The sequence below is a fragment of the Apus apus genome, chromosome 16 (genome assembly GCF_020740795.1).
Source record: "Apus apus isolate bApuApu2 chromosome 16, bApuApu2.pri.cur, whole genome shotgun sequence".
Lineage (NCBI taxonomy): Eukaryota > Metazoa > Chordata > Aves > Apodiformes > Apodidae > Apus > Apus apus.
In genome coordinates this window covers 10,868,325-10,891,627 of record NC_067297.1, presented here as the reverse complement: position 1 = coordinate 10,891,627, position 23,303 = coordinate 10,868,325, and the positions used below count along the sequence as shown (strand labels likewise).

General features: G+C 39.3%; 1 protein-coding gene across 1 annotated transcript in view; it reads left to right on the top strand.

Moving 5' to 3' along the window:
* Positions 1-23,044, top strand: part of AACS (acetoacetyl-CoA synthetase) — a 38,127-nt gene extending 15,083 nt beyond the window's left edge. The window contains exons 5-18 of the mRNA XM_051634085.1: positions 2,577-2,674; positions 6,299-6,413; positions 6,950-7,031; positions 7,686-7,833; positions 9,103-9,183; positions 10,062-10,186; positions 12,801-12,865; positions 13,044-13,166; positions 14,461-14,574; positions 15,076-15,201; positions 16,731-16,800; positions 17,714-17,772; positions 19,034-19,236; positions 21,702-23,044. Coding sequence (XP_051490045.1) covers positions 2,577-2,674; positions 6,299-6,413; positions 6,950-7,031; positions 7,686-7,833; positions 9,103-9,183; positions 10,062-10,186; positions 12,801-12,865; positions 13,044-13,166; positions 14,461-14,574; positions 15,076-15,201; positions 16,731-16,800; positions 17,714-17,772; positions 19,034-19,236; positions 21,702-21,839 — 1,547 coding nt within the window. The 3' untranslated portion in view covers positions 21,840-23,044. The remainder of the gene's footprint in view (positions 1-2,576; positions 2,675-6,298; positions 6,414-6,949; positions 7,032-7,685; positions 7,834-9,102; positions 9,184-10,061; positions 10,187-12,800; positions 12,866-13,043; positions 13,167-14,460; positions 14,575-15,075; positions 15,202-16,730; positions 16,801-17,713; positions 17,773-19,033; positions 19,237-21,701) is intronic.
* The last annotated feature ends 259 nt before the right edge of the window (positions 23,045-23,303 follow it).

Below are 23,303 nucleotides of genomic sequence, written 5' to 3'. Positions count from 1 at the left end.
TGACTCTAGTTGAATACTTATGTTTGTTCATATGTTTAAATTAGCTGTGCCATTCTTCTGTACACAGGTAACTGTTCTGACCCCTGATAATGCATCCAGCTATGAAAGTTGGATTTTTAATCATCTTTGTCAGTGGCATTCTTGTTTACTAAGTTTTAGAAGCTCATGACCTGTGTCAGTCTGCTGAAAGCTTTGAGGAGTCAGTTAATATCTCAAGGGGCATAGTCAAATGCAGGGAGTTTAACATATGATAGTTGCTGTAGTTGGTTTGCAAAATCTCTGATGTGAGAAAGGGAGAAATCTTTTATTTCTGAGAATCCAGTTTTAACCTGAAAGATTGACCAGCGATACTCAATGCCATTTGGAGCTGGGAGCTGTTGAGAAGAGCAACAGAAATTCTTACATTGCTATGTTTGAAGGATCCCTTGCCAGAACAGAGCCATGTTTTTATTCATACCTGGTGTTGGGATTAGGATAAATACATGAGAAGCCTGGTGAGCAGGTGGGCTGGCTGCCTGCGGTGATCAGGCAGATACAGAAACGTAGAGTAAGTTGCCTTGCATGTTTCATACTTTCTGGCAGTTTTGGCTGATATCCTTAAATTCAACCACCACCTCAAAGACACTGACAAATGAAAGTAATGACTTAATTGTCTGGCTCGCAATAATAAGCAGAGACTTATGTTCTTGCTTTGAGGACTTTTGTAGAAGCTGTGAAAAGAAGAGCTTGTTTTAATAGAACTGATGCTTGTAAGAGGCAAGGTAATAACTGCTCCAAAGCATGCAGAGATGTCTTCCAGTTTTAATTGCCCTCCTGAGAGTTTCATTCAATAATTGTTTAGTGGAAATATTTAGCATCAATTAAAGAACTGCTTCCATCACACAACATGACATTTAAGTCTGTTCTGGCTAATATTTCTTGATTTTAACACTATTTTTCAGGGAGGGAGATCTCTCTTGAAAGAAAAATCACTAAAATTTTGGAGTACTCTACCTTGTCTCATGAACCTTGACTCTAAGGGGAAACCAGCAAAATAAAGAATGCCTTCATAGGCTTGAAGTTTTTCCTACATCTTAGATACTGAAGAACTTCTCTGAACAAAACACCACAAACTAGGCAGTTCCTTAACATGGCATGAGGTTTTTATTAAATTTTTCCAGAAATTGTTGAGCTGAAGTCATGATGCTGTTCACAAACTTGGTACTCCCAAAAGCACGGTAGCTTATAGATCAACTGAAGTGGCCAAGCTGGTCTAAGAAACTGATATCACTGATTCTTTTTCAATTGTGAAGGAGAATCTCAGTTTAAACAAAGACTTGCTCTTCAAGTCTACCTTTTTGCAAAGGTGAAAAAGGATAGATTTTTTCAAGCTGAGTAAAGACACTGGCAAAAATAAATCTGAGTACCCTCCTACTTGATAAAGTTAATGTAATAGAAATTGCTATTAAAATCTGATCTTGGTACCTGTCCTGAAAGGTACATCCATAAATATCTTTGACAAGTGCTTAGTACCAGGGAGGTTTTTGCTGTCAGGTAGATACTTGTGGGGCACCTGCAACTTCTACTACAGTCCAAGATTTGTCACTGCTCACCACTTTTAAATGGGTTGGAAAGCATTTTTACTGCCCTTGAAATTTGCTTTCAAACACAGAAATCTAATTAGATGTCCAAGTACTGCAATTAGGCCTTTTTGGGTCTTTGTTAACATACTTGAACATCTTTTTGATTGCTTCAAAAGGATCTGAAACTCCAGATCTTTGATGCAATTCAGTGTAGCTTGTGAATTTCAGGTACATGTTTTGTGGGTTGGGTTCTCATCCGTTGAGTCAATCTCAGCCCCCCAGCACCTTTTGGAGAGTTGCTAAAACTGAGCCACTGAAAATCCAGCTTTACTGACATTTTTCTTCCATAGATAAACTGAACTTCAATCTTGCCATCTTGCTGCCAGCTAATGAGAGAAACCTGAAGAGCTACATTTGTGTGGGAATGTCCCCTGGCTTGTCTCACTGTATTATTTCCTTATCAGCTGAGACACTGGTTTTGCTTGTTTGTGTTTAAGATTCTGGCAGTGTCTACCAGACAATGTTTAGCTTTGTAAAGCTGAATATCTGCTTTTGAACTGAGTATTTATAATCTTTCCTTTCAGATTTTTGGTCTTTCTCAAATGGCAGTTTCTACAGACCTGTTCTGTTCCTCTGTATGGTTCTGTGTTCTTAATATCTATGTACCATATCTAATCCATAAACTCACTCTCCTAGTTCACCTTCTCAGTGTGCTGACCTCTCATCCTGAAAGTCTCATTAATTAAGCAGAAACACTTGTAAATTTTGAGTCACCTTGCAGATATAAAACCTGGTGCAACTATTTTTATAAATGGAATGATTTCTCATTCCTTGTCTAACTATTTTGACTTTGAAGGAGGATGTTATGATTGTGTGGCAAACTTCAAAGGATGCTTCAGTCTAGGATTTTTAGTTTTTAAAAATCTGTTTGAACTGGCTATTATGTACATTGTATTTACTATAAGATGTATTTTTTGTTTTCTTCCATCTATAACCATTCGAATTCTGCCATAGGGTACCTACCAAACAGCATCCATGCAGTGGAAGCAATGCTGGCTGCTGCAAGTATTGGTGCCATCTGGAGTTCAACATCACCAGACTTTGGCATTAATGTGAGTAGCCTTATTACTGTGCTGCAGAAAATTATCCTTGTGTTTCAGACAGCTGTGAGGGTGATAAATTAAAAGTGGCAGACTTTATTCACTTTAGTCTTGCTGCCACCTCCTGGCATAGCGAGGTACACCAGGTTATTTCCAGCTACCACAAACTGAATGAAACCCCACGCTTTCAGTTGCCAATCATGACTTCAAGCATGGTAATCTTTAGCTAACTCACTGTTGGGATATTTTTGGGCAGAGTACATTGTCTTGAAGAGTTTTTATTATATTAAATGTACAAATGGGCAGCAGTGCAGCAGAGTTTTCTGGGACTTGGCCCTTCTTTCCCAAGTCTTTCCCCAGGCTGCTTGGCCACATTTGTTCCTTTGTCTAAGTAGCCTGTTCCTATGTGGGTAAACTGAGCAACACCCCAGTTGGTCTTTTCCAGAAGGCTTTATTTGCCAACAAGGTGGGGAATTTTAGACTAATATCACTAACCTGTTTAACTCTTCAGTGTGTGAATAAACACTGTGTGTAAAGTATGGTAAAAATTATAACCAAAAAAGACATCAGTGTCCATGGAAGCTTTAGGAATATATTCTATTTTCCTTGGAAAGCCTTTAGCAGACATCAAAAGCACCAACAGATTCAAATCACTTGTAACAGAGTGAAGTTTTTTTATCCAAGAGTTTGCATGGAAGCATTTGGAGGATGTGCTGTTTGTGCTTTGCAGAACACAGAAAATACCAAAGCTTTCAGGTAATATATCCCCACAATCCCGGTGTTTAACCCCGGTAGCTGGTTAAATATATGGAACTGTCCTGCCTGGATCAGCACTAGAGGGCAGCAGCATTCCATGCTGCTACACTTCACGGTGTAGCACTGGGGAAAAAAAAATGATTAAAAAATCATTACAGCATGTAATGATCAATCTGTTCTACAAATATTGTCTGCTTGCTCAGAAAATGACAGTATGGAGTATTTTCTTTGCAATGTGATTTGATCTCTCATCTAGAGGAAGATTGTTCATTTTGCTTGCAGCACAGAGGACTGGTGTGGGTTCTGTCCATGTTGATGTGCTGTTATTATCAGTGCTCAGCTTTATTTAGTTTTTCTGATAGTTTTTTAATGAATCTCAGCCTTGGAGCAGCAGTGCCATCGATATAATTGATTACCCTTTGGCTTGGCAGCATGAGTTGGCATGAATTCAAGCACTAAAATCTTGAGGGAGATCAGCAGAGGTCCTGAGGGATATTGAGTTCCACCCTAAGGAAAAAATATTCCTTCTGTGCAGCTGCATTAGTCCTGTTAATATAAATGAAGATTTTGTTTGTGTTTTTTGGCAATAGTTTAGGGTTTTCAACACTTTAAATCCAATTGTGTGTGTATGTTTTGTGGAGCTTAGAAATGTCACTTCTCAGAGCTGCCTACACATTGCAGGCTCTGAATGCCACACATCCAGAGACTTTGCAAGTGTTCAGGAAATCTGCTGTCAGAGAACCAGTGAGCTCCCTCCCACGCAGGATGCCACTCTTGGCAGCATTTGCTTCATTTCTCTAGTCCCTGTTATCCATTTCTGTGTATTAATAGGAAAGTGGTTCTTAGTGGCCTTTGAATTTTTGGATCTAAGTTTAAAAAGAGGCTCTGCTCTTAGAACCATGCAAGAAACCTTTAGTGAGCCCTTCCAATGTCAGTGCAAGCTCCATTCATGGCCTCTTCCACCATTTTTAGCAGTGGATTTGAGGCTCATAGAATAGAAGGAGCCATATCTGGTATACCTGAGCTTTTTCATGAAATCAATTTCTTGCTGAGCCATCTGGTTGGATTAAAGTTCCAGTGTAGCAATTACATGTTCCATCTGTTTGTGTTGCCTTTGTATCATACCAGGCTGCCCTGTGGGATTTGATCCTGCCAGTGCTAATGAATCCAACTGGGTGTGTTAGCAGGATCAGTAAGACCCTGAGAATTGTAGTCATCTTTGTATCTGATTCACACTTCTCTTCAGCTTTGATTCTTCAGTTAGGGAACCCTTAGTCCTTTCACTGCATCAGGCAGCATGGATATGGGGCATGTATTTGCACACACTAGGTATATATCCATGTGCTGTGAGTAACTTGGCAGCTTGCTCCATGTCTTTGAGAATGATATGAAGGAAGTAGGTATGGCAACATACATTTTCACTTCATGTTCCCTTAGAGAGAAACTTTAGTGTCTTAATTAAACCTGCATTTCTGAATTTGTTAGCTAGTGTGTTAGGGGCTTCTTGAAAACATCATCTGCCACCAGAACAGGTTCTGGTGATGCTTGTTTTTAATTAATTGATAAACTAGTGACAATGCATTTCCTTGTTCATGTCTTAAAGTTATCTTCAGGTTTATCTTCAGTTGAAGGGAGAGAAAGCTGTTAAGTGACATTCAGCAGTGACAATTGCATATTTATATTTAGTCATATCCCTGGACCCTACCTGTGGTGGTCAGTGAACTTTGCTAAAAAGACAACATGGAGATATTGGCAGGATAGGACCTCTGTACTTTTGCACTAGGCTTGTTTGCAACCTTGACAGGCCTGGCTTGGAAAGGAGGATTTTAATAGAGATTAGTTGATTGTGATATTTTTTTGTTCATCTCTTGACAGTGTGTCTCATTTTGGCTGCAAAGTAGGAGACAGAAGAATAAAGAATATGGGGAATAAGCACATGCCTGAAGTCTGACTCTTGCAACATGATTTAGGAGATTGTACTTGCAGTTAGCTGATAATTGTACAGTTTTGTGTAATCTTGTAGTTCTTAATGTCTCAAGTAATGTAGCTAGAGAGGGATGAACATTACTGTGTGCTGACAGCTTTTACTGAAAGGATTTGCTTCTTGCTGGTGAATACAAAAAGATCCATGTCTGTTGGGCTGCTGCATGCAGTGTATCTGGAAAAAAATAATGCCAGAAGGGCCTTCTCTCAAATGGGATGATAGCTGGTAAATGCCTTACAACAGTTTAAGCTGGAGGAGACACCTGGAAACTTGGTGTTTGAACGTGTCCTGCCCAGGGGCTCTAAAGGAGCTGTGGTGATGCTTGTTGGTGCTATGTGCATTTTCAGTATCTAGTTGTTCTGGTAAAAATCAGTGGTAGTTTCCCTTTGTTAATTGTAGCAGAACAGAACTGCCAGTTCATGTGGAGTGCCACCTTGCCATGGGATACATGCATCTTCCAGAAGATGTGTTTTGGGATTCCCCCCTTGCAGACTACCAACCTACTGGTGCATTGTCAAAGGAGCACTGGGGGCAGTTTACAGGGGTAGACAGGAGTTAGGTGCTTATCCTCTGTAGATGAGTTTCTAAGTCTGATGCTCAAAGTGAATTTTTAACTGCTTAGATAGCTCTGAACTTGATCCTTTAGTGAAAGATGTTCTGTAATCTGTGACTTTATCTTTGTTGGTTGATATATTTAGGGGTCATGAAATAGATGGCTACAAATGTGTTGTACTTTAAAGCTCTTGGGTGAGTGAAAGACAAGCAGGCAGTCCTCTAACAATTCCCCACCTAATTTCTGTCCTGATTCTTGAATGAATTGAGTTGCATTTAGCATCCAGTGTTTTCCTACTGTAGCAGTTAATCTTTTAAAACTTGTTTTTTCTCTTTGTACCTAGGGTGTACTCGACAGATTTTCACAAATTCAGCCTAAGCTCATCTTCTCTGTTGAAGCTGTTATATACAATGGCAAAGAACATAACCACTTGGAAAAGCTGATGAGTGTGGTAAAAGGTATTTCATTGCATGCCATCTAGTCTGAGTTATGCTGTGGTTCTGTGAGCTCTCTAAGCCTGCACTGCCACTAAAAGTGACAGTTTTGACTGCTTGTTGCTGTCCTTCCTCCTTTATAGTATCTCTGTGGCCACTTAAAATTTTAAAACTAACTTGAGTAAAATCTAACCAGTCTTCTGTGTAATTCTAGCAGATTTTTGCTAGCTTAGCTTAAATATATCACAATAAATTAAGTAGTGGAACAGGGACTCATGATATTAGGCCCAAGTGAAGTGCTGCTGGAAACAAATGAAGAGGTATTGCAGCACTAAAGCTTGCAGATTTACACATGTATTTTTAAAAGGCTTAAAATTTTGAGGAAAATGTATCTTGGGTAACAATTTAATCTTCTGGGGTTTTTAACATGGAAAACTATATCCAATACTCAGTGCCTCAGCTTTATGTTACTTGGTGCATTACACTTGTATGAGCCAATCAGACAGAAAAGACTTGTAGTTTATATAACTGAATGTATGAAATTTTCTTCTTTATTCCAGGACTTCCAGATCTAAAAAAAGTGGTGGTGATTCCATATGTCTCCTCAAGAGAAACCATTGATATTTCTAAGATTCCAAACAGGTAATGAGAGCTTTTGAGCTGTGACTGTCCTAAATAAGGATGAGATGGATGCTGATAGATATTGAAACTGCCTGACCTCTTGCACTGGCAAAAGTCTGGGTTTAGCCAGGTTTCTTCATGTGGGTCCAGCTTCATGCTGAAAACAAGCAGTATGTTGCTGCAGGTGTTTTGCTTTGACAAAACCAATGTGACTGTTAATGGTTCTAAAATGAAGGAAAAAAACTTGATAGGATATAGCATGAAGAAAAAAGTGGCTTCCAGAAATGAACAACAAAGAATTTCAGTGACATTTTTAGAGAAATTATTCTGCATGTTTACTGGTCAGGACTACATGTTAAATACCTTTTAGAAATGCTGTAGCTCCAGACTTCATGTTGAGGGTGAGATTGTTCTAGATTGCTTTGAGCTTTTGAAGCTGGCAGCTGATTATAGGGTGCAGATTTATTGGTTTGATTTTGTTGTGCTACTTCAATATTATCCTAATACTTTATTTTAAAACAGAAAAAGGAAACAAAACAATTAGCAATTCAAACAGAGTAGCAAAACTAGAAATAAAAACTATATATAGCTTATTGTAAAGGAACTATTAGATACAATGTTAATCTTAAATGAGCTGGGGTAATGATGAAAAATGTTCTTTTATTCTCTTCATAGTGTCTTTTTAGAGGACTTCCTTGCTACTGGGAAAGGAGACCAGGCCCCCCAGCTGGAGTTTGAGCAGCTGCCATTCAGTCATCCTCTCTTTATCATGTATTCATCAGGCACAACAGGGGCACCAAAATGCATGGTTCATTCAGCAGGGGTATGTTTGCCTTCCTGGAGCTGCACTTTCTATATTTAACTGCCTGGGTTACTTTTTTCCTTAATAGTGTCTTATCATAATGTACTTTAAGAAAGAATTGATTGCTGACAGCTTTCAGGAACTTGCCATGAGACTTTGTATTTGTAAGTGACTGTTTGAAAGCAGATATGCATTAATAAGGAGATAATGGTTTAGAAACTGATGTGGAGACCTTGCAGAGATTTCAGCTTTTTCTTGGGATGTAGCTACTAGTAGCAATAGCTATAGGTAGATGGCAGCATTGGGACAGTGTAGTGTATTCAAACAGTAGCAGGTGAATTCAGATCTGGTTCCTTTGAGTTGCAGATGAGAAGATTTACTCCTTTATTTTTCATGTTTTTTGCCTTTTCTCCTGAACCGTGTGCTAGTTTTATGACTCTCCTTTTCAATTTCTAATGTTTATCTGTGATGTCTTTTCTTTCAGCATAAATCTTATGAGGCTCTTAGTAGTTCCACTATAACTCCTTGTGTAAATGCAAAAATAATCTTTATTATAAAATCAACTCAATTAGTTTGTCACTCCAGTGAAGTGACTTAGTAAAGTAGTTTGTAAATTTAGTTATCCTAACAAGTTAGACTTTAATAATTATCAGGAAGGTACTTCAGTATTTCCGACCAAAGAGAAAAGGAAGTAATATATTTAACTACATTATTAATGTTTTGGGCTGTGATATTTTTCACATTGCTAGTCACTTCAGGGTCTACAAGAGAGGTGTATAGTTAAGTCATTTATCTCCTGATATTAATAGTTTGAATATTGTTACTGTACAACAGCTGCTCTATTTTATAGCAGCTCCAGGTCCTTCATTCCTCCCACTTGCCTAGATATACTGAAAATGAAACTGTCCAAGGACTTACCTTGGAAAATCTTGACTGGTAAAGCAAGCTGTTCAAATTATAGCCTGTGTGGAGTGATCTGCAACTCTGATGGCTGGGCAGAGTTGGAAGTGAAGGAAGCTGGTTTTTCCATGGATTACAAGTGATGTGCAGTGGGATTTGCTGGGGCCTAATGAGAGGGGTTGAAAAGCTGTGTGAGAAAATGGAGGATGCAACTGCTGCTGTAGATTGGCCCTGGGATTTACATCAGCTGTGGTTAAAGGAAACACTTGACTGAAATCCTGGAGTACAAGCTGTAAAGAACTGACAACATCAGGGTTTTTAAGTCTTCATGTGCTGTCAATTTTACTTTTCAATTAGATGAGCTCATGTCTTTCTTTCACTATTTTTCAGGGTACACTAATACAGCACCTGAAGGAACACATTCTTCATGGCAACATGACCAGCAATGACATTATTATGTACTATACAACGGCAAGTGTGGCTTAAGACATTTTTAAAAACACTAATAAATTTTGCTTACAAAGATGGAGAGCTTTTCCTACAAATCTACAAGTGCATGTTGGTGAATTTGTAATTGTTTTCCTGCAAGGGATTGTCTTAAAAGAAATCAGGTGAACTATTGAAATGCAACAGGGACCTTTCTAGTGAAAGGTCAAACTCATGTTAAAAGTTTCTGATTGAATTACTGAGGAAAATGGATTGATGTTTAGTCTCAAGCTTATTGATCTACCCCCTCAATATCACCTGCAAAACATGCTCCACTTTCCTGCATCATGCAAGGTTTGTCAGTATTGAAGATTGTTCCAAAGTTTTTCTGACTGTAGCAGTTTGAGAAGGCTGTCTTCCCACAGGAGTTGCTTTCTGAACTTTAACAGTACTAGTCAGTTTATAATATCTCTATGGAGGATTAATTACCTTGTCCCAAAGTTGTCCTGTCTCTTGACTCCTACTTTGAAGGTGTGTGTACAGGGAGGTGTGGAATCCCCATCTCAATAGGTATTTGTAAGCATAAATTAGATGAAGATCCACCAGGAACACACAGCTGAGCCAGGCTTGGGGCAGGTGAGAGGCCAAGCAGTGCTTCAGCCTGATTTTCTGATTACTAAATACTGCAGTTAGATATAATCAGCTGAGATGAGCAAAAACTCAGGTGTTGGTTTAACAGGTTCTTAAAGTAGGGAACCTTAAGGCAAAGGAAGTGGAGGGGGAAGATGGCAGCTCTTACAGAAGGGCAGGGAGCATGCTTTGGTCCAGATGATGCTCAAAAGCTCCCTCTCCGTTTTCTACCTGCCTGTAGCAGACAGGTGGCTGCCCAAGACAGAAACTGATGTAAGTATTTTCTTTTCCAGACTGGCTGGATGATGTGGAATTGGTTAGTGACTGCACTTGCTACAGGAGCTTCAGTGGTCCTGTATGATGGGTCTCCTCTAGTTCCATCACCAAATGTGCTCTGGGACTTGACCGACAGACTAGGGTATGTAAACAACATGAAATGGGAGAATAATGTTTTTTTAATGCAGTCATTATAGCAGGAACAAAGCAACCTTGTGAAGTGTCATTGCCTTGATCAGAAACTAGTATGTGGCATGACATTGTTCATCTTTTGGTTTAGCCTTGAGTGGAACTATGTTGTATAATTTTGTATTAAAATGTTCTTTGAGAGAGAGCAGAGACACAAAGAGCTGGTTGTTCCAAGTTTCAGTTGAGTGTTTGGATTCCAGGCAAACAAAGACTTTTTGGTTCAATAGCCAGTTTTCAAGAGCAGCCTTTTCAAAACACAGAAATTGGAAGCAATCTAAAGAGTAATTTCTGAGCACACTCAGAACTTGGAAAATAAAAATCCTTTCTTTCAAAACAGCTCAGCATAAGACTCAGTGTATAACTTTGACTTAAAGACATTAATTGACTGGGAAGGCTCAGCAGGGTTGCTCATATTTTAATATTTTGCTTTTTAATCTCTAATGCCTAATTCTCCCTGTCGAGCTGTTAATTGTTTTGCTCAGTTCTTTGTGCCTAAAGATGCTCACAGTGCCCTCTCTTGAAGCCTAGAGAAATGCCAGGTATTGGATAAACCTGAAAAATCCTGTACTGGTGTTTTGCTTTGTACACTGGTTAAACTTGGATTTTTTTTTTTTGTTGTTTGATAACTGTCCTGTATTGCCAACTGGCTGTAGGTAGATCTGAATGGTATTACTGGTAAAATGAATGTAATTTTTAATTGATACTTAAAATTCAGTTGTGGTAGAAAATGGATGCCAAAAGATTCACTTTCTGACTCTAACTAATAATTTAAACATCACCATCTTTTGTGACATGTAATATTTAAAGACTGACATTTTGTCTCTGGCTATTACAGCTGAAGGTTAATGCCTAGTCAGAATGCTTCCAGTACAAAAAATATCAAACCCACAAGCTTAAGACATCCCCCAACCCCCCCCCCCAGCAGAACAGGTGAAAATTTAGAATTGAAAAATAACACAGCTTATTTTTAAGCATTGTTTCTACATGCCAAAAGTAAGTGAAGATAACTGAAATGTGTCTGCATGTCTCACTTTGGTAATCTGGTGCTAAGTGGTGGCCATCTGTGTGGTACTTGATAATGCAGTCTGTTCCCAACTCAGTCATATGTTAAATATTTTTTAAAAAAAGGCTTCAACATGTTAAGGCTACCTTACTTGTCTGAAGATGTACCATCCTTCCCTTCAGATAGCATATTCTTGTAGTATCATCAAGATTCCTCATACTGCATGACAAGAATTACTTCAGAGGACACCAGCTGAAGATCTGCTCCTGGAGTGTATTTAGTCACCATCCAACAATTATATGGCATTTGGAAGGAAATAACAGGAGACTAGTAGAAGTGTCAAAGAGCTTAAAAAGAAGGATTGTGTTCTAACTGGAAAATAAGCAGTAGTTTGAAGCATTGAAATAAAGTAAAATGCTGCACAAGAGTAGAAGTTCACAGGATTGTGGTGCAGTGTAACTGGAGTAGCTATACCTCTGGGGGGTCTCATGGTCCTCTTCCCTTGAGCCTGATAAATTGCTCTGTGTACCCATGTGTCAGTGCAAATAGCCTGTCCCTGTCCCTCCCCCAGAGGTGGCAGCCTCTCAGGAGCTGTCATCCATTCTCCTGAATGGCAAAGTAAGACATCCCTGTTTGATAGTATTGAAACAGCCCTCTCTGTGACTGAAACTGTTATCTCAAGAGCTGTTCTACCTTCCATCTTGCCTTTGGAGTAAAAGCAAATATGGCATGATCTTATATTAAGTTCTACTGATGGATGTATTGCCCATGATCTGTGCACTCAGACTACAGCCCTTTATCTGTCTCTCTGCATTTTCTTGGGTGAGTTTATTGCTATAATATAAAGTGAATTAGCAGAAGGCAGGGAAGATTTTTCTGAAAGTCAGCAGAAGCATTAAACTAGCACTTCCACTGATAGAGCAGGGAAGGGGTGCAGCCTTCATTTCAAGTTTTAATTATGTTGTATTGGAAAGCAATAAATACACTTTTTCCAAGGGCATAATTAAATTATTCAATTACTAGGCCAAATTTCATGTTCAGTTAGGCACCTGCAACTCAAGACTTCACATCAGTGAAAGCTAAGCAGGTATCCAAAAGGAAATCACTGGCTGCTGTGTTCAGAGGGAAGTGTTCTTTGTTAAACTGTGCCCTGAAATGGCAAAACTCTTATATATAAGAGTATAACAAGGGAGCAGTTTGGTGTTAAACAGCTCAGTGGCAATTATGGCCCACTAATGAAGTAAACATAATATCTTGAGATGCCTTTGGAGTGCTGGGCAGTTAGGCATCTCTGTAAGTATAAGTGAATGTTCTCCACAAGTGAGAAAGCTTTACTTAATATTTAAAGACAGAATTGAATGTTTCAAAGCTGCAGAAATGACATGTGATCTGACCAGTTTTGATTGCTCAAAAGATGCTCCTTGGAAAGCTCTGAGACTGCCTTGCTTGACTAATCAATGTACAGAGAGTGTCTACAGCCTCTGCTTACTGCAGGGAGAGTTGCAAGCCTTTAGAATCTTGGCATATTTAAATATGCAAAGCATTTAATCTTTCTCTCCTCTAGGATCACCATCCTTGGAACAGGTGCGAAGTGGCTGGCTGTGTTAAAAGAGAAAAATTTGAAGCCATGTAAGTGTCAAAAAGCTATTGAAATCCTTCTAGCCTCCCTCCTGCCTTTCCTCTCCAGGCTCTGGCCCTGTATCTTGTCACAAAGTCCTCTGTGTAATTATTCTGGATTGTAGTGACAAACAGGTACGAACTCTTCAGAAGATTTTACCTTACCCTATTTTGTTGGTTTATTTTTAAGGTGAAACACACAATCTCCAGACACTCCACACTATCCTGTCTACAGGATCACCACTCAAACCTGAAAGCTACGACTATGTCTACAAACACATAAAAAGCAGTGTCCTCCTGGGATCGATCTCAGGTGAGGTTTTTATGCTGGGTGCACCTCACTAGTTCTGACCATTGCCTGGACACTTCCTTGCTGCTTTGCTGCTGTATATTTGGGAAGCTTAAGTCTTGGATCATTCAGGCTTGGTTGTAGTTAAACTGGAATTAATTGTCTTTTCAGTGCAGAGATTTTCTGCATAATTTAGTGTGCCATAACAAAGCTCATGCTCTCCAAGGCTTTGAGGTGGAATGCTTCTGAGGTGGTGGATGTTTTGGGTTTTAGCTTTTATTAAGCAGGATCATTTATTTTGACTGGCTGTCCTTAGAGGGGTAGCTGGGTGAGATCAAGAAGAGTCTATTAACCTACAGAACATACTGTTCTGCAAATAGCTGACTTTAGCAGAAAATACCTGTTGGAGAGGTTTTTCCATGCTCCCATTTCAATTCTTTTGTGCCAAGTAATTGGCACTGCAGACAGATTTTTTTTTGTAAATTATGTAATTAGAGAAATATCGAGCCCACATACTGTGCAGTTTGTTGTGAGGAGCGCGAGCTGAGCCAAGTTCTATTCACATAAGGTCCTTTATAGAGCTCTTCATTCTGCTTTGTAATGAGGACTGACTTTTTCAAAGGGCTTTTAAACTCAGTTTAGTTTTTTTTTTGGTCAAGTCTGAGTATTTTATTGTGGAAATCATCTGACTTTGGTCATAGTAAGACTAATGCTGAACCTTGAGTTTGCTACTATAGACATTAATATTCTCAAATGCAGAAGACTATTTTTGAGTAAAGTTAACATGGATTTGTCTTCTAATTCTACTTTTTAAGTCTTAGACTATAAATATTCTAGTTAAATAAGCACTTTGTCAGTTCATCCTATAGATATGGCTTCCCTCCCTTCCCTTGAGAACAAGATAGAAAAGCCAAGTAACTATTGACTGATCACTTTAAACTAATGAAAACAAACAAGGAAACATTTCTAAGTGATGTTGAATAGCTAAGTCTGTAAACTAGGACTGCTCTATTTTCTCACTCTTATATGAACAGAAATTTCCTTAAATGAGATTAAAGAACCTATTGGTGGAAGTTATGCCTTAGGGAATATTTCCTCAGGAAGGGCATACATGTGTAAAAAAGGCATATAAAATAAGAGTAGAAGCTTTCTATTAAGTCACATAACATCCCAAATAATACTGCCTATTCCATGCTGATCAATGTGGGTCAGAAGCATTCAGAAAGGGTGGCAGTTTGCTCTTCTACAGTTCTTATGTGATCTCTCTTCCTTTTTCCAAAAAATGTTGTGTATTCTAAATGGACTACTTTTATTGTAGGTGGAACAGATATAATTTCATGTTTCATGGGTCAGAATGTTACAATTCCGGTTTACAAAGGAGAAATACAGGCCAGAAATCTTGGAATGGCTGTAGAAGCATGGAATGATGAAGGTAACTATTATTCAAAATATGCTTGCTTAGGAAATACTGTAGTTATGTGATCTTGGGTCTTGTTTGTCAGGTAGGTAAACAGTCAGTTCTTTAATGGGTGATTTCACTTGGGAAAAATGTTATACAAAACCTGAATCTGGACCCATCTGACATGGATCATGTAGGACTGCAATGAAGACAAATGTGGAAAAAAGGCCCCCCTTTTCCATTGCTCTGCTAAATCACATCAAGATCAAATTCTAGTTTCTGGTCTGTGTGCTAATTAGCCATGTTGCTGTGGATGCCAGGCTGGCTTCCACCCTGTGTTGCAACTCTCCTGGTTGCTGAGGTTGAGGTAGGGATGAGTTTAGGAATTGAACAAACTGTTCAGACTGCCAGTCCCAGCTCATCTCTTACCTACATGCACCTCTGGCATGTAACTAGTAACTATAGATGCACTTTGCTTTGGTACCCTCCTTACAGAAGAGATAAATGCAGAAATACCTCTTTCTTTGTAAACAGGAAAACCAGTCTGGGGTGAAAGTGGTGAGCTGGTTTGTACCAAGCCTATTCCCTGTCAGCCCACACACTTCTGGAATGATGAGAATGGGAATAAATACAGGAAGGCTTATTTTTCAAAATTCCCAGGTACGTAATGAGGGGCTTTGGATATAGTTCAAACTGGCCAAGGACAGCCTGTATTGCTGCTCTGAGGAAGGTGGTGATAGGGTGAGAACTCCACAGCATGTTTCATAATATCTCACACTTGTTTTCTAATGCTACATTTTGAAAAAGGATCCAAATCAGTTTAATAAAAAAATCTCTGGACAGCTCCAATCCTGTTTTGCTCCTGCTCTCATTGGGCTGATATGAGTGTAACAGCCTGATAATCTGTAGTGCAGATGTAGACTGCTTGGCATCAGTGTGAAATGAAAGTGCTGAATAGGTCAGGGAGCAATCCTCTGTTAATGAGTGCTACTGCACCTCTGCCAGGCTGCTCCTGCCTAGCTGGAGCAGTGAATCCTAAGGGATAAGTGCTGACCTGCTTCCTCATTAGCATGAAGTCTAAGTGTATGCTGCATATTCCACAGTCATACAGTCTTCCAAGTGGGGGGAAGAGTAAAAGAACTGGGACTGTGGGCCAGAGGCTTTCCTCCTAATTGTGGAGGACTCTGCTCATCCAGAGGGTTTTGCCTCTGTGGCTCAGCAGTGCTGAACTCCCTGCTGCCTACTGGGCAGAGGCTTTTATAGGAGCAGGACCTCAAGCTGCTGCTTTTTGGAGATGGAAGGTTTTTTACAAATAGCAGCAATACAGAGGGATTCATGAGAAGTCAGGACGTGCAGCAGGAGATAATCATACAGGAGGATTGAGGGAATGTGGAAATTGTAGTCTGCATGTGAGCCTGACAACAATAACGAAAAAAAAAATCTGACAGACTGAAATCACTGTGGCCCAGAGGCTCTGTCTGAAAGGCTGCCCTTTTTTTTTCCTTGTAAATGGGCTTAAGGTTGTAAGAGTTGAGTTAGAAAATGCTCTTATGTGCACATGCATGTGCAAATAATTGATGTTTCTTCTTTCTTTAGAAAAAGATAGTAGAATTGGCTTGTGTTTTTGTTTGTGGCAGCTTTCTGTAGTGGCATTAATCTTAAAAATAATACACAAGTTATTCCAGCTCTGAAGTTTAAATCTGGTTTTACATTTGCACAAATCAAGAACATTAAGCAGAGAAGTTCCCCTGGGAATTGTTGAGACCTATTGTGCAAGCCCAGAAAGCTGCTCGCATAGAATTGTACATCATAAAAAAATGGATCAAGGAAGAATGATGGGGATAATGTTACCTTTGTGGAAACTTCTTCCAGTTTCCTCAAAATGTAGTTCTGAGAGCAGCTATTAATCTGCTTTCTAAAGGGTGCTGTATAGTCATGCAAACAAACCTTCCAAAGATAACCTAGGGTTTGATCCTAATGTCTGAGCTACTTCTGTGTGTTACCTCTGTAGTAAATGCACTGTGAATTGTTTGAGTTCTGCTGTGTTTGTGGGTAGTTCTCAAATTATATCTGATATTTTTGTATGTGTTTTACTAAGTTACATGAGTGCAGTTGCACAGATGTCTGCTGTGGCTGGAGGAATAAGAAATTATTCTCCACCTTTCTTAACCTTTGTCATTCTCTAATAGGTGTTTGGGCCCATGGTGATTACTGCAAAATCAATCCCAAGACAGGAGGAATTGTCATGCTGGGTCGCAGGTACAGTGTTTTGGTGGAAGGGTTCTGAGCAAGCAAGTGTTAAAACTTGCTAGCTTTACCTCAGAGCATAATGTACATGGTTCTGTCATGCTGGTAGCTTTGTTAGTTTTGTTAGATCCAGAATTGTGGAGTTCAGCCCTTCACTCCGTTCAGCCCCAGAGCAGCTAGATTAGAGGGAAGGGAGCCCACTTTGAACTTCTGCCCCACTTTTGAATATGTGAACACAAGACAGTATTTGGCTTGGTTTTGTGTTCCATGGTTTATTATCTCTAAGAGTTTGAATTGAGAGTGCAGCACATTCAGGGTGGTGAATTGGGAAACTTGTCTTCTAGTCTTGGCTCTGCCATTGACTTGCTTTCCAGCAAACCTTAATTATAGAAGGTCAGGTGTTAAGTTGTGTTGTGTTGGTAATCACAGACATTCAAGATCAGAGTTGTGGCTGAATTTTCTGCTTGCATTTAAAAGTTGCTGTTGAAAACAAAGTTAAGTGAATGCTGTGAAGCTGGCATTGTCACCAATAAATGTACTCAACAGACGTGGTGTGAGGTGGCCATGTGTAAAACACAAGATCCAGCTGTAAGAGACTGGAAAGTAATGAAATGCAATTCCAATATAATGGAGCACTCAAGTTTCTTCATCTGTTTTAGTAGTCACAGGGGGGTGTGTGTGTATTGCAGGCTACTGGAAAGGGGAGGGACTGGGAAAGGTGAATTAATAACATTAAGATTCTCTGTACAACTTATTTCTAAGGAGCAAAATGCCTTCCTTGAATCAAATGTTAAAATTCCTTTTCTAGTGTGGCTGTATATTCAGTGAATGTAATGTAGAGAGACTTGGTTAATTGCATCAACTTTTATATTTTCATCCAACTCTAATCACATTTTAATGCTGTTGTTTTGTGTGTGATTTTCAGTGATGGTACGTTAAATCCAAATGGTGTCAGATTCGGAAGTTCTGAAATCTATAACATAGGTATGAAATTGACTTTCCACCTCTTTTAGCTATGATACTGTTGCTTTAAATCTGAAATGTAAGCATTATAAAGGTGTTTGGAAGGATTAATACAGGACTTGCCATTTTTCAAATGGAAGACAGCACAGAGCATATTAGTATTAACAGCACAATTCTTGTTTTGTAGACTTGAAATTGGTTGGTTTCCTGTAGGACTGGAGATAAGGAATTGAGATGTGTTCTCCATGAGGTGTTGCTTTTGTGCAAAGCAACAGACTAACCATGCACATTTCTGAGAATACCTAACTTCTGAGGCTTTTTTCCCCCCAAGACAAGCTCTTGACATGACTTTTATTGTGTCTTTCCTAATAATTAGATGAAGTTATTGAACTTGTGTTTAATATTTCAAAGCAGGTCTGTGCTGTGAAAGGTGGGGAAGCTGTGTGCCTGCTGGGGTGCTAATCTGAGACTTAAGGCCCTGTTGCTTCTTGTTCTTATCAGGCATGTTACGTTTTCTGGCTGTGCAGCAATGAGGACTGAGGAAAGCCAAAGAACATGACTTAGTGTAAAAGCTTGTTTTCTGTCCTAAAAGTTACAAGTTTTTTCCTACTTGGGGCCTAAATTTACATGGTCCTTAAACCTGGATTTTCATCTGAGCAGGAGTTAATTTCAGAGCAACCCAGAGGGGAAGCTTGTTGTAGAACAACCTGGGCAAGATGTCTGTTTTGCTGTTGCAGCTCTAAGGGAGGGTGATACCAGAGGAGGCCACAAAGATGATCCAAGGGCTGGAGCAGCTCTGCTCTGGAGACAGGCTGAGAGTTGGGGCTGTTTAGCCTGGAGAGAAGGCTCCAGGGGAGACCTTAGAGCACTTTCCAGTGCCTGAAGCGGCTACAGGAAAGCTGGGGAGGGACTTTTCACCAGAGAGGGCAGTGATAGGACAAGGGGGAATGGTTTTAAAATGGAAGAGGGGAGATTTAGGTCAGACATCAGGAAGAAGTTCTTCACCATGCGGGTAGGAAGGTGCTGGAACAGGTTGCCTGGGGATGTTGTGGATGCCCCCTCCCTGGAAGTGCTTAGGGCCAGGTTGGATTAGGCTTTGTGCAGCCTGGTCTGGTGGGAGATGTCCCTGCTCTTAGCAGGGAGGTTGGAACCTGGTGATCTCAAAGGTCCCTTCCAACCTTCGCCATTCCATGATTCTATATTTCGGTGCAACCACAAAAAATGTGCTTCCGGAATAATGTTCAAATGCAAGTGCTAATAAGGACTCTTCCTTTCTTTTCAGTTGAAGCTTTTGAAGAGGTTTCTGATAGCCTCTGTGTCCCTCAGTACAACAAGGATGGGGAGGAGAGGGTGATACTCTTCCTGAAGATGGCACTGAACCATGTGTTCAGCCAGGAGCTGGTGAAACGGATCCGTGATGCCATCCGCATTGCGCTCTCTGCCAGGCACGTTCCCAGCCTCATTCTGGAAACCAAAGGCATTCCGGTATGTCAGGAAAAATGCTGCCTCCTTTTTTTTCCTTTGTCACCTTGAATAGTAATTAAGGAGCAGTTGTCACTGCTCTTCAAACCCACATGCATGGAAATTTTAGCATCTCAGAAGTGTATTCGAGCTTTATAAATAGTTGGTCTCTGTTGCTTAGCAACAGCACTTCATTCCCTCTTCAGCTAAGCATGTTTTTGTTTTTTAACAATATCTAAAAATGCCCATTCTCAGTTTATAAATGTATTGCATGTTCTCAGTAATATAAATTTAAGACTTTTAAAACAATACTAAAAAGGTAATTGAACTTCAGCTCTTCTGGTTTCTCCAAGCTTATTGCTTTTGTTTCCCTCTTTAGAATAACATTCTTAGGAAAGCTGAGAGTTCTGAACAAATTTATGAAATTATTTTGTAAGCCATTTCACTTTTACATCTGTTTAGTCACTTCAGTGAGGCTGTATCACTGTCTTGACTGTAGCAGTAACTGAAATCTTTGTTTATGGGGGGGAGGAATTCATATACCTGAAAGTTCTGTAAGCTCAGTCTTTCAGAGTTGTTACTCTCTGGTGTTCTTTGCTGTTTGAACCCTTCAGCTGGAGTGCCTGATTCTTAGTCTTCTCTACTGATAGACTCTTCTCAACAGCTCCACAAGCAGCAAAGTGGGGGTGAAGAGTGTAGTTGTCTCAAGGCCGTTTGCACATAAGCTTGAGTGTGTTTAGAGAAAAGGCTTGAAGTAGTTTGCTCTTCTGATACCTGTTTATGCCCAATGTAGGTTTCTCTGAAAGTGGTCCAGGGTTCAGGACTGCCAGCCTCCATCTGGTTCTGAACTATGGAGTTACTTCTATTTCAAGCCACTGTTGGCAAATAATAGTTGGCTCAAAATGTTGTCTTTGCATGGGTGTAAAAATCCCTTGCACTTGCTAAATGAAGTGTAGATTTTTCTGGGCTGCAGCTTAGCTTTTGCATGAGGTTTTGAACTTGTAATCAATGTAAATCACCTGAATGCGCAGCACAAAGTTGATGGCATGAGGTGTTTGTGATGGGCTGCCCCTCAGGAAAGCCTGCTTAGATCACTAATTAGTTCATACTTTGACTGAATTTACAATTGAGTGAATTTGAATTACCTTTCAGGAAGATAGGCTAGTGGTAAAGTGATCAAAGCTGTCTCCCTTCTTCCTTCTGAAGTTTTGCTTGGAAGAGAAACCTCTTTCTATTCTGCTACTTTTAGAAATGTATTTGAATCCTTATCTAAAAATACAATCTGATCCTGACTGTACTGACACTATGCTGGTGGAAATAGTATAGCTGTGTTGAAGTGATCAGGACTTCAGTAATAAAAAGCATGGTTTTAATGAGATATCCAGGTGATAAACATTGTGAGCTCTTGGTGTGAATCTTTCTTGTCCTGTCCTGAGCCAATAAGCGTCTTGGTCATCATGGACAAGACTGTGGATGTGGATTAAAGTAAACAAATTTGCTTTGCTGCATGCTTTTTTTTAAAGAGGGCAGTTCCCCTGCAGGCCACTGAGGTCTTCTGGTTTCTGAGCACTTCTGAAAATGGGGTTGCTAATTGTTGTGGAGGAAAAGTGGTTGATTAAGGTGGTTCAGGAGGGGAGGATTACATCTGACTTAAGTAGTTTTCAGAAGAAAAAGGCTGATTTAGCATCAAGATGAATTTTGTAAGAGCATATTTAGTTGAGGATTATTTAGCTGGGCTCTGGAAGATAGCTGGTGAAAAGTGGTGGTGTCTGGAGTTCCAGTGGCTTTGGAGGTCAGGAACAAGCTGGATTCCTCAATCAGCTGTTTCAGTAGCAGCCTTAGTGCCTATAAAAGCAGAGATCATCTTCTAAAATGAGCCTTGACAAGTTCCTGTTAACATTGAATTAGTTACTCCTTACTGAACTGCTCAAATTAGTGCTCTGATCCCAAGAATTTGTCTGCAATCGCTGCTTTCAGTGAAGCCTTTGTTATGGTTGGTTTTCAAATGCTTTAGTGTTGAGGGCCACTTAAGCTCAGCACTTCACTTTACCCTGTTAGAAAAGGACTGTCCATATAAGATGTGAAAGTCATGGTTTTCTTCTCCCAGAGCCCAATGGATCTGGGCTTTGAGCCCAGACTTAGAAAATCAAAGGCTGAGAACTGCATGTGTCAGAACATAAAGGATTAAAGATTTTTAGTATTGAAACCATGATTCTGATCTGGTTTCATTGGTTTAAGTTGGGGCTTGATCATGTTCTCACAATATCACCAAATAGGAATAATAAACTAAAGAGCACACAAGGTGGTCTTTGAGTTCCACTTACTCCAAGTGATTTTCAGAAAGATTCTGGTGCCTCAAGAGTAAGAGAAGGGAAATAAATTTAAATTCTGATTGAATTCTGGGGTTGGTGGGGGGGTTTAATGAATATTTCCATAGAGCAACTGCATGAAAAATGTAACTTTTTATCATTGCTGGTTTTGTTTTGCAGTATACGATAAATGGGAAAAAAGTGGAAGTAGCTGTGAAGCAAATAATTGCAGGGAAAGAAGTTGAGCAGCGAGGAGCTTTCTCAAACCCAGAGACTTTGGACCTGTACAGAAATATTCCTGAGCTTCAGAACTTCTGAAGTCACTTTGTTTTGTTTTGGGTTTTTTGCATCTTTGTTCTGTTTTGTATATACCAATGCTGTATGTAAAGAAAAAGCTCTATTTAATAACAGTGGTTCTTTTAAAAGGAAGAAATATTTCATTAAGTGCATTATGAAAGGATTGGGTAAAGCTTAGCTCCCTTTTATTGGTTAAATATGCCATATATCTTGGAGTTTTTTTCCAGCCTGGAAGGAAGAACCTGCCTGTTTGATTTTTTTTTTATATATATGAGTGCATCTTTTCTGGTTAGATTTACATCAGCAGCCCATCAAATGGGAGCACCCATAGCATAAGTTACAGTTGCAAATATAATATTTCTTTCATAAAACACCTGCTTTCTTTTTTAACTGGATTTTTAGGAATTTTTTTCAGTCCATGTGTTTCAGTCATCTGTAAGGAATATACAGTGACTTTAATGATTGCAAAGCATGAAGGTTTTCTGTATGTAATGTGCATTTAAATGTTTTTATAAAGCCAAATCATAATGCACTAAACTCATTTGACTTGACTCAGAATAATTTCAGTCTTGAAATACCCCATGGTACCTTTGAAGGTAATTGCTGCTTGTTGTGATGTAGCTTTCCTATTGTTTTAAGCTTTTAGCTGATAGATATCTGGAGGTTCAGAAGGTGAGGGAGTTATCAGCTTCTCCTTATTCCATCTGTTACTCCAGGTTATTTCCATGGAACTTACTGGCATTACTCTGGATTAACATCATTGCAGTTGAAGACAGGATTTTGCTTCCTTGTTTTGAAGTTCTTTACTGGCTGTGAGACAAAAATCCCATGTGATGTTAGCTGAAGAACTCCAGTGTGTTCATTTATTAAAAAGCTGATGTTTTTGTAACTTTTTTTACTAAATGTCTTATTGAAAGTGAAAGACTAAAATGTTTTCTAGCTCTGTATCCTTCCAGTTTATAAAGGGAAAAAATACTGTAATGAGCATACTAAAGCAGTAAAATGGAAGCACTAAAACATTGTTTTGTTTCATCAAGTACAGTTGCAGTAGTTGTACCAAAACCTCTGGCATTCAGTATCTCCTGCACTATTTGACTTTTGTGGGTTAAGTATTTAATGCATTAAAATAATGGATGTCCTTACAATTGTGTTGAATGCATTCCACACTGGTAAAGAGTTAATTAAAATTGATTCTTTATATATATTATATATTACATTTGTTTCAACTTTTTCTCAGTTATTGTCTCATTTTTATTTTCCTTTTTCTTGGATGTCATGAAATAACTTTTAGCTTAATTTTTTTACTAATTTCAATGGTTGAATTCAAGTCCACCCACCACAACTATTATTCTCTGAAAGCTTTATCCTGTTTTCTTATGCAGGGCCCAGGAGAAGTAAAACATTGCTGCTAGTTATGCATACATGGCTGGCTTGTGGAGGAGGCCACAGGTGAGCAGCAGTGGAAGAAAGTGCTGAAAATCTGCC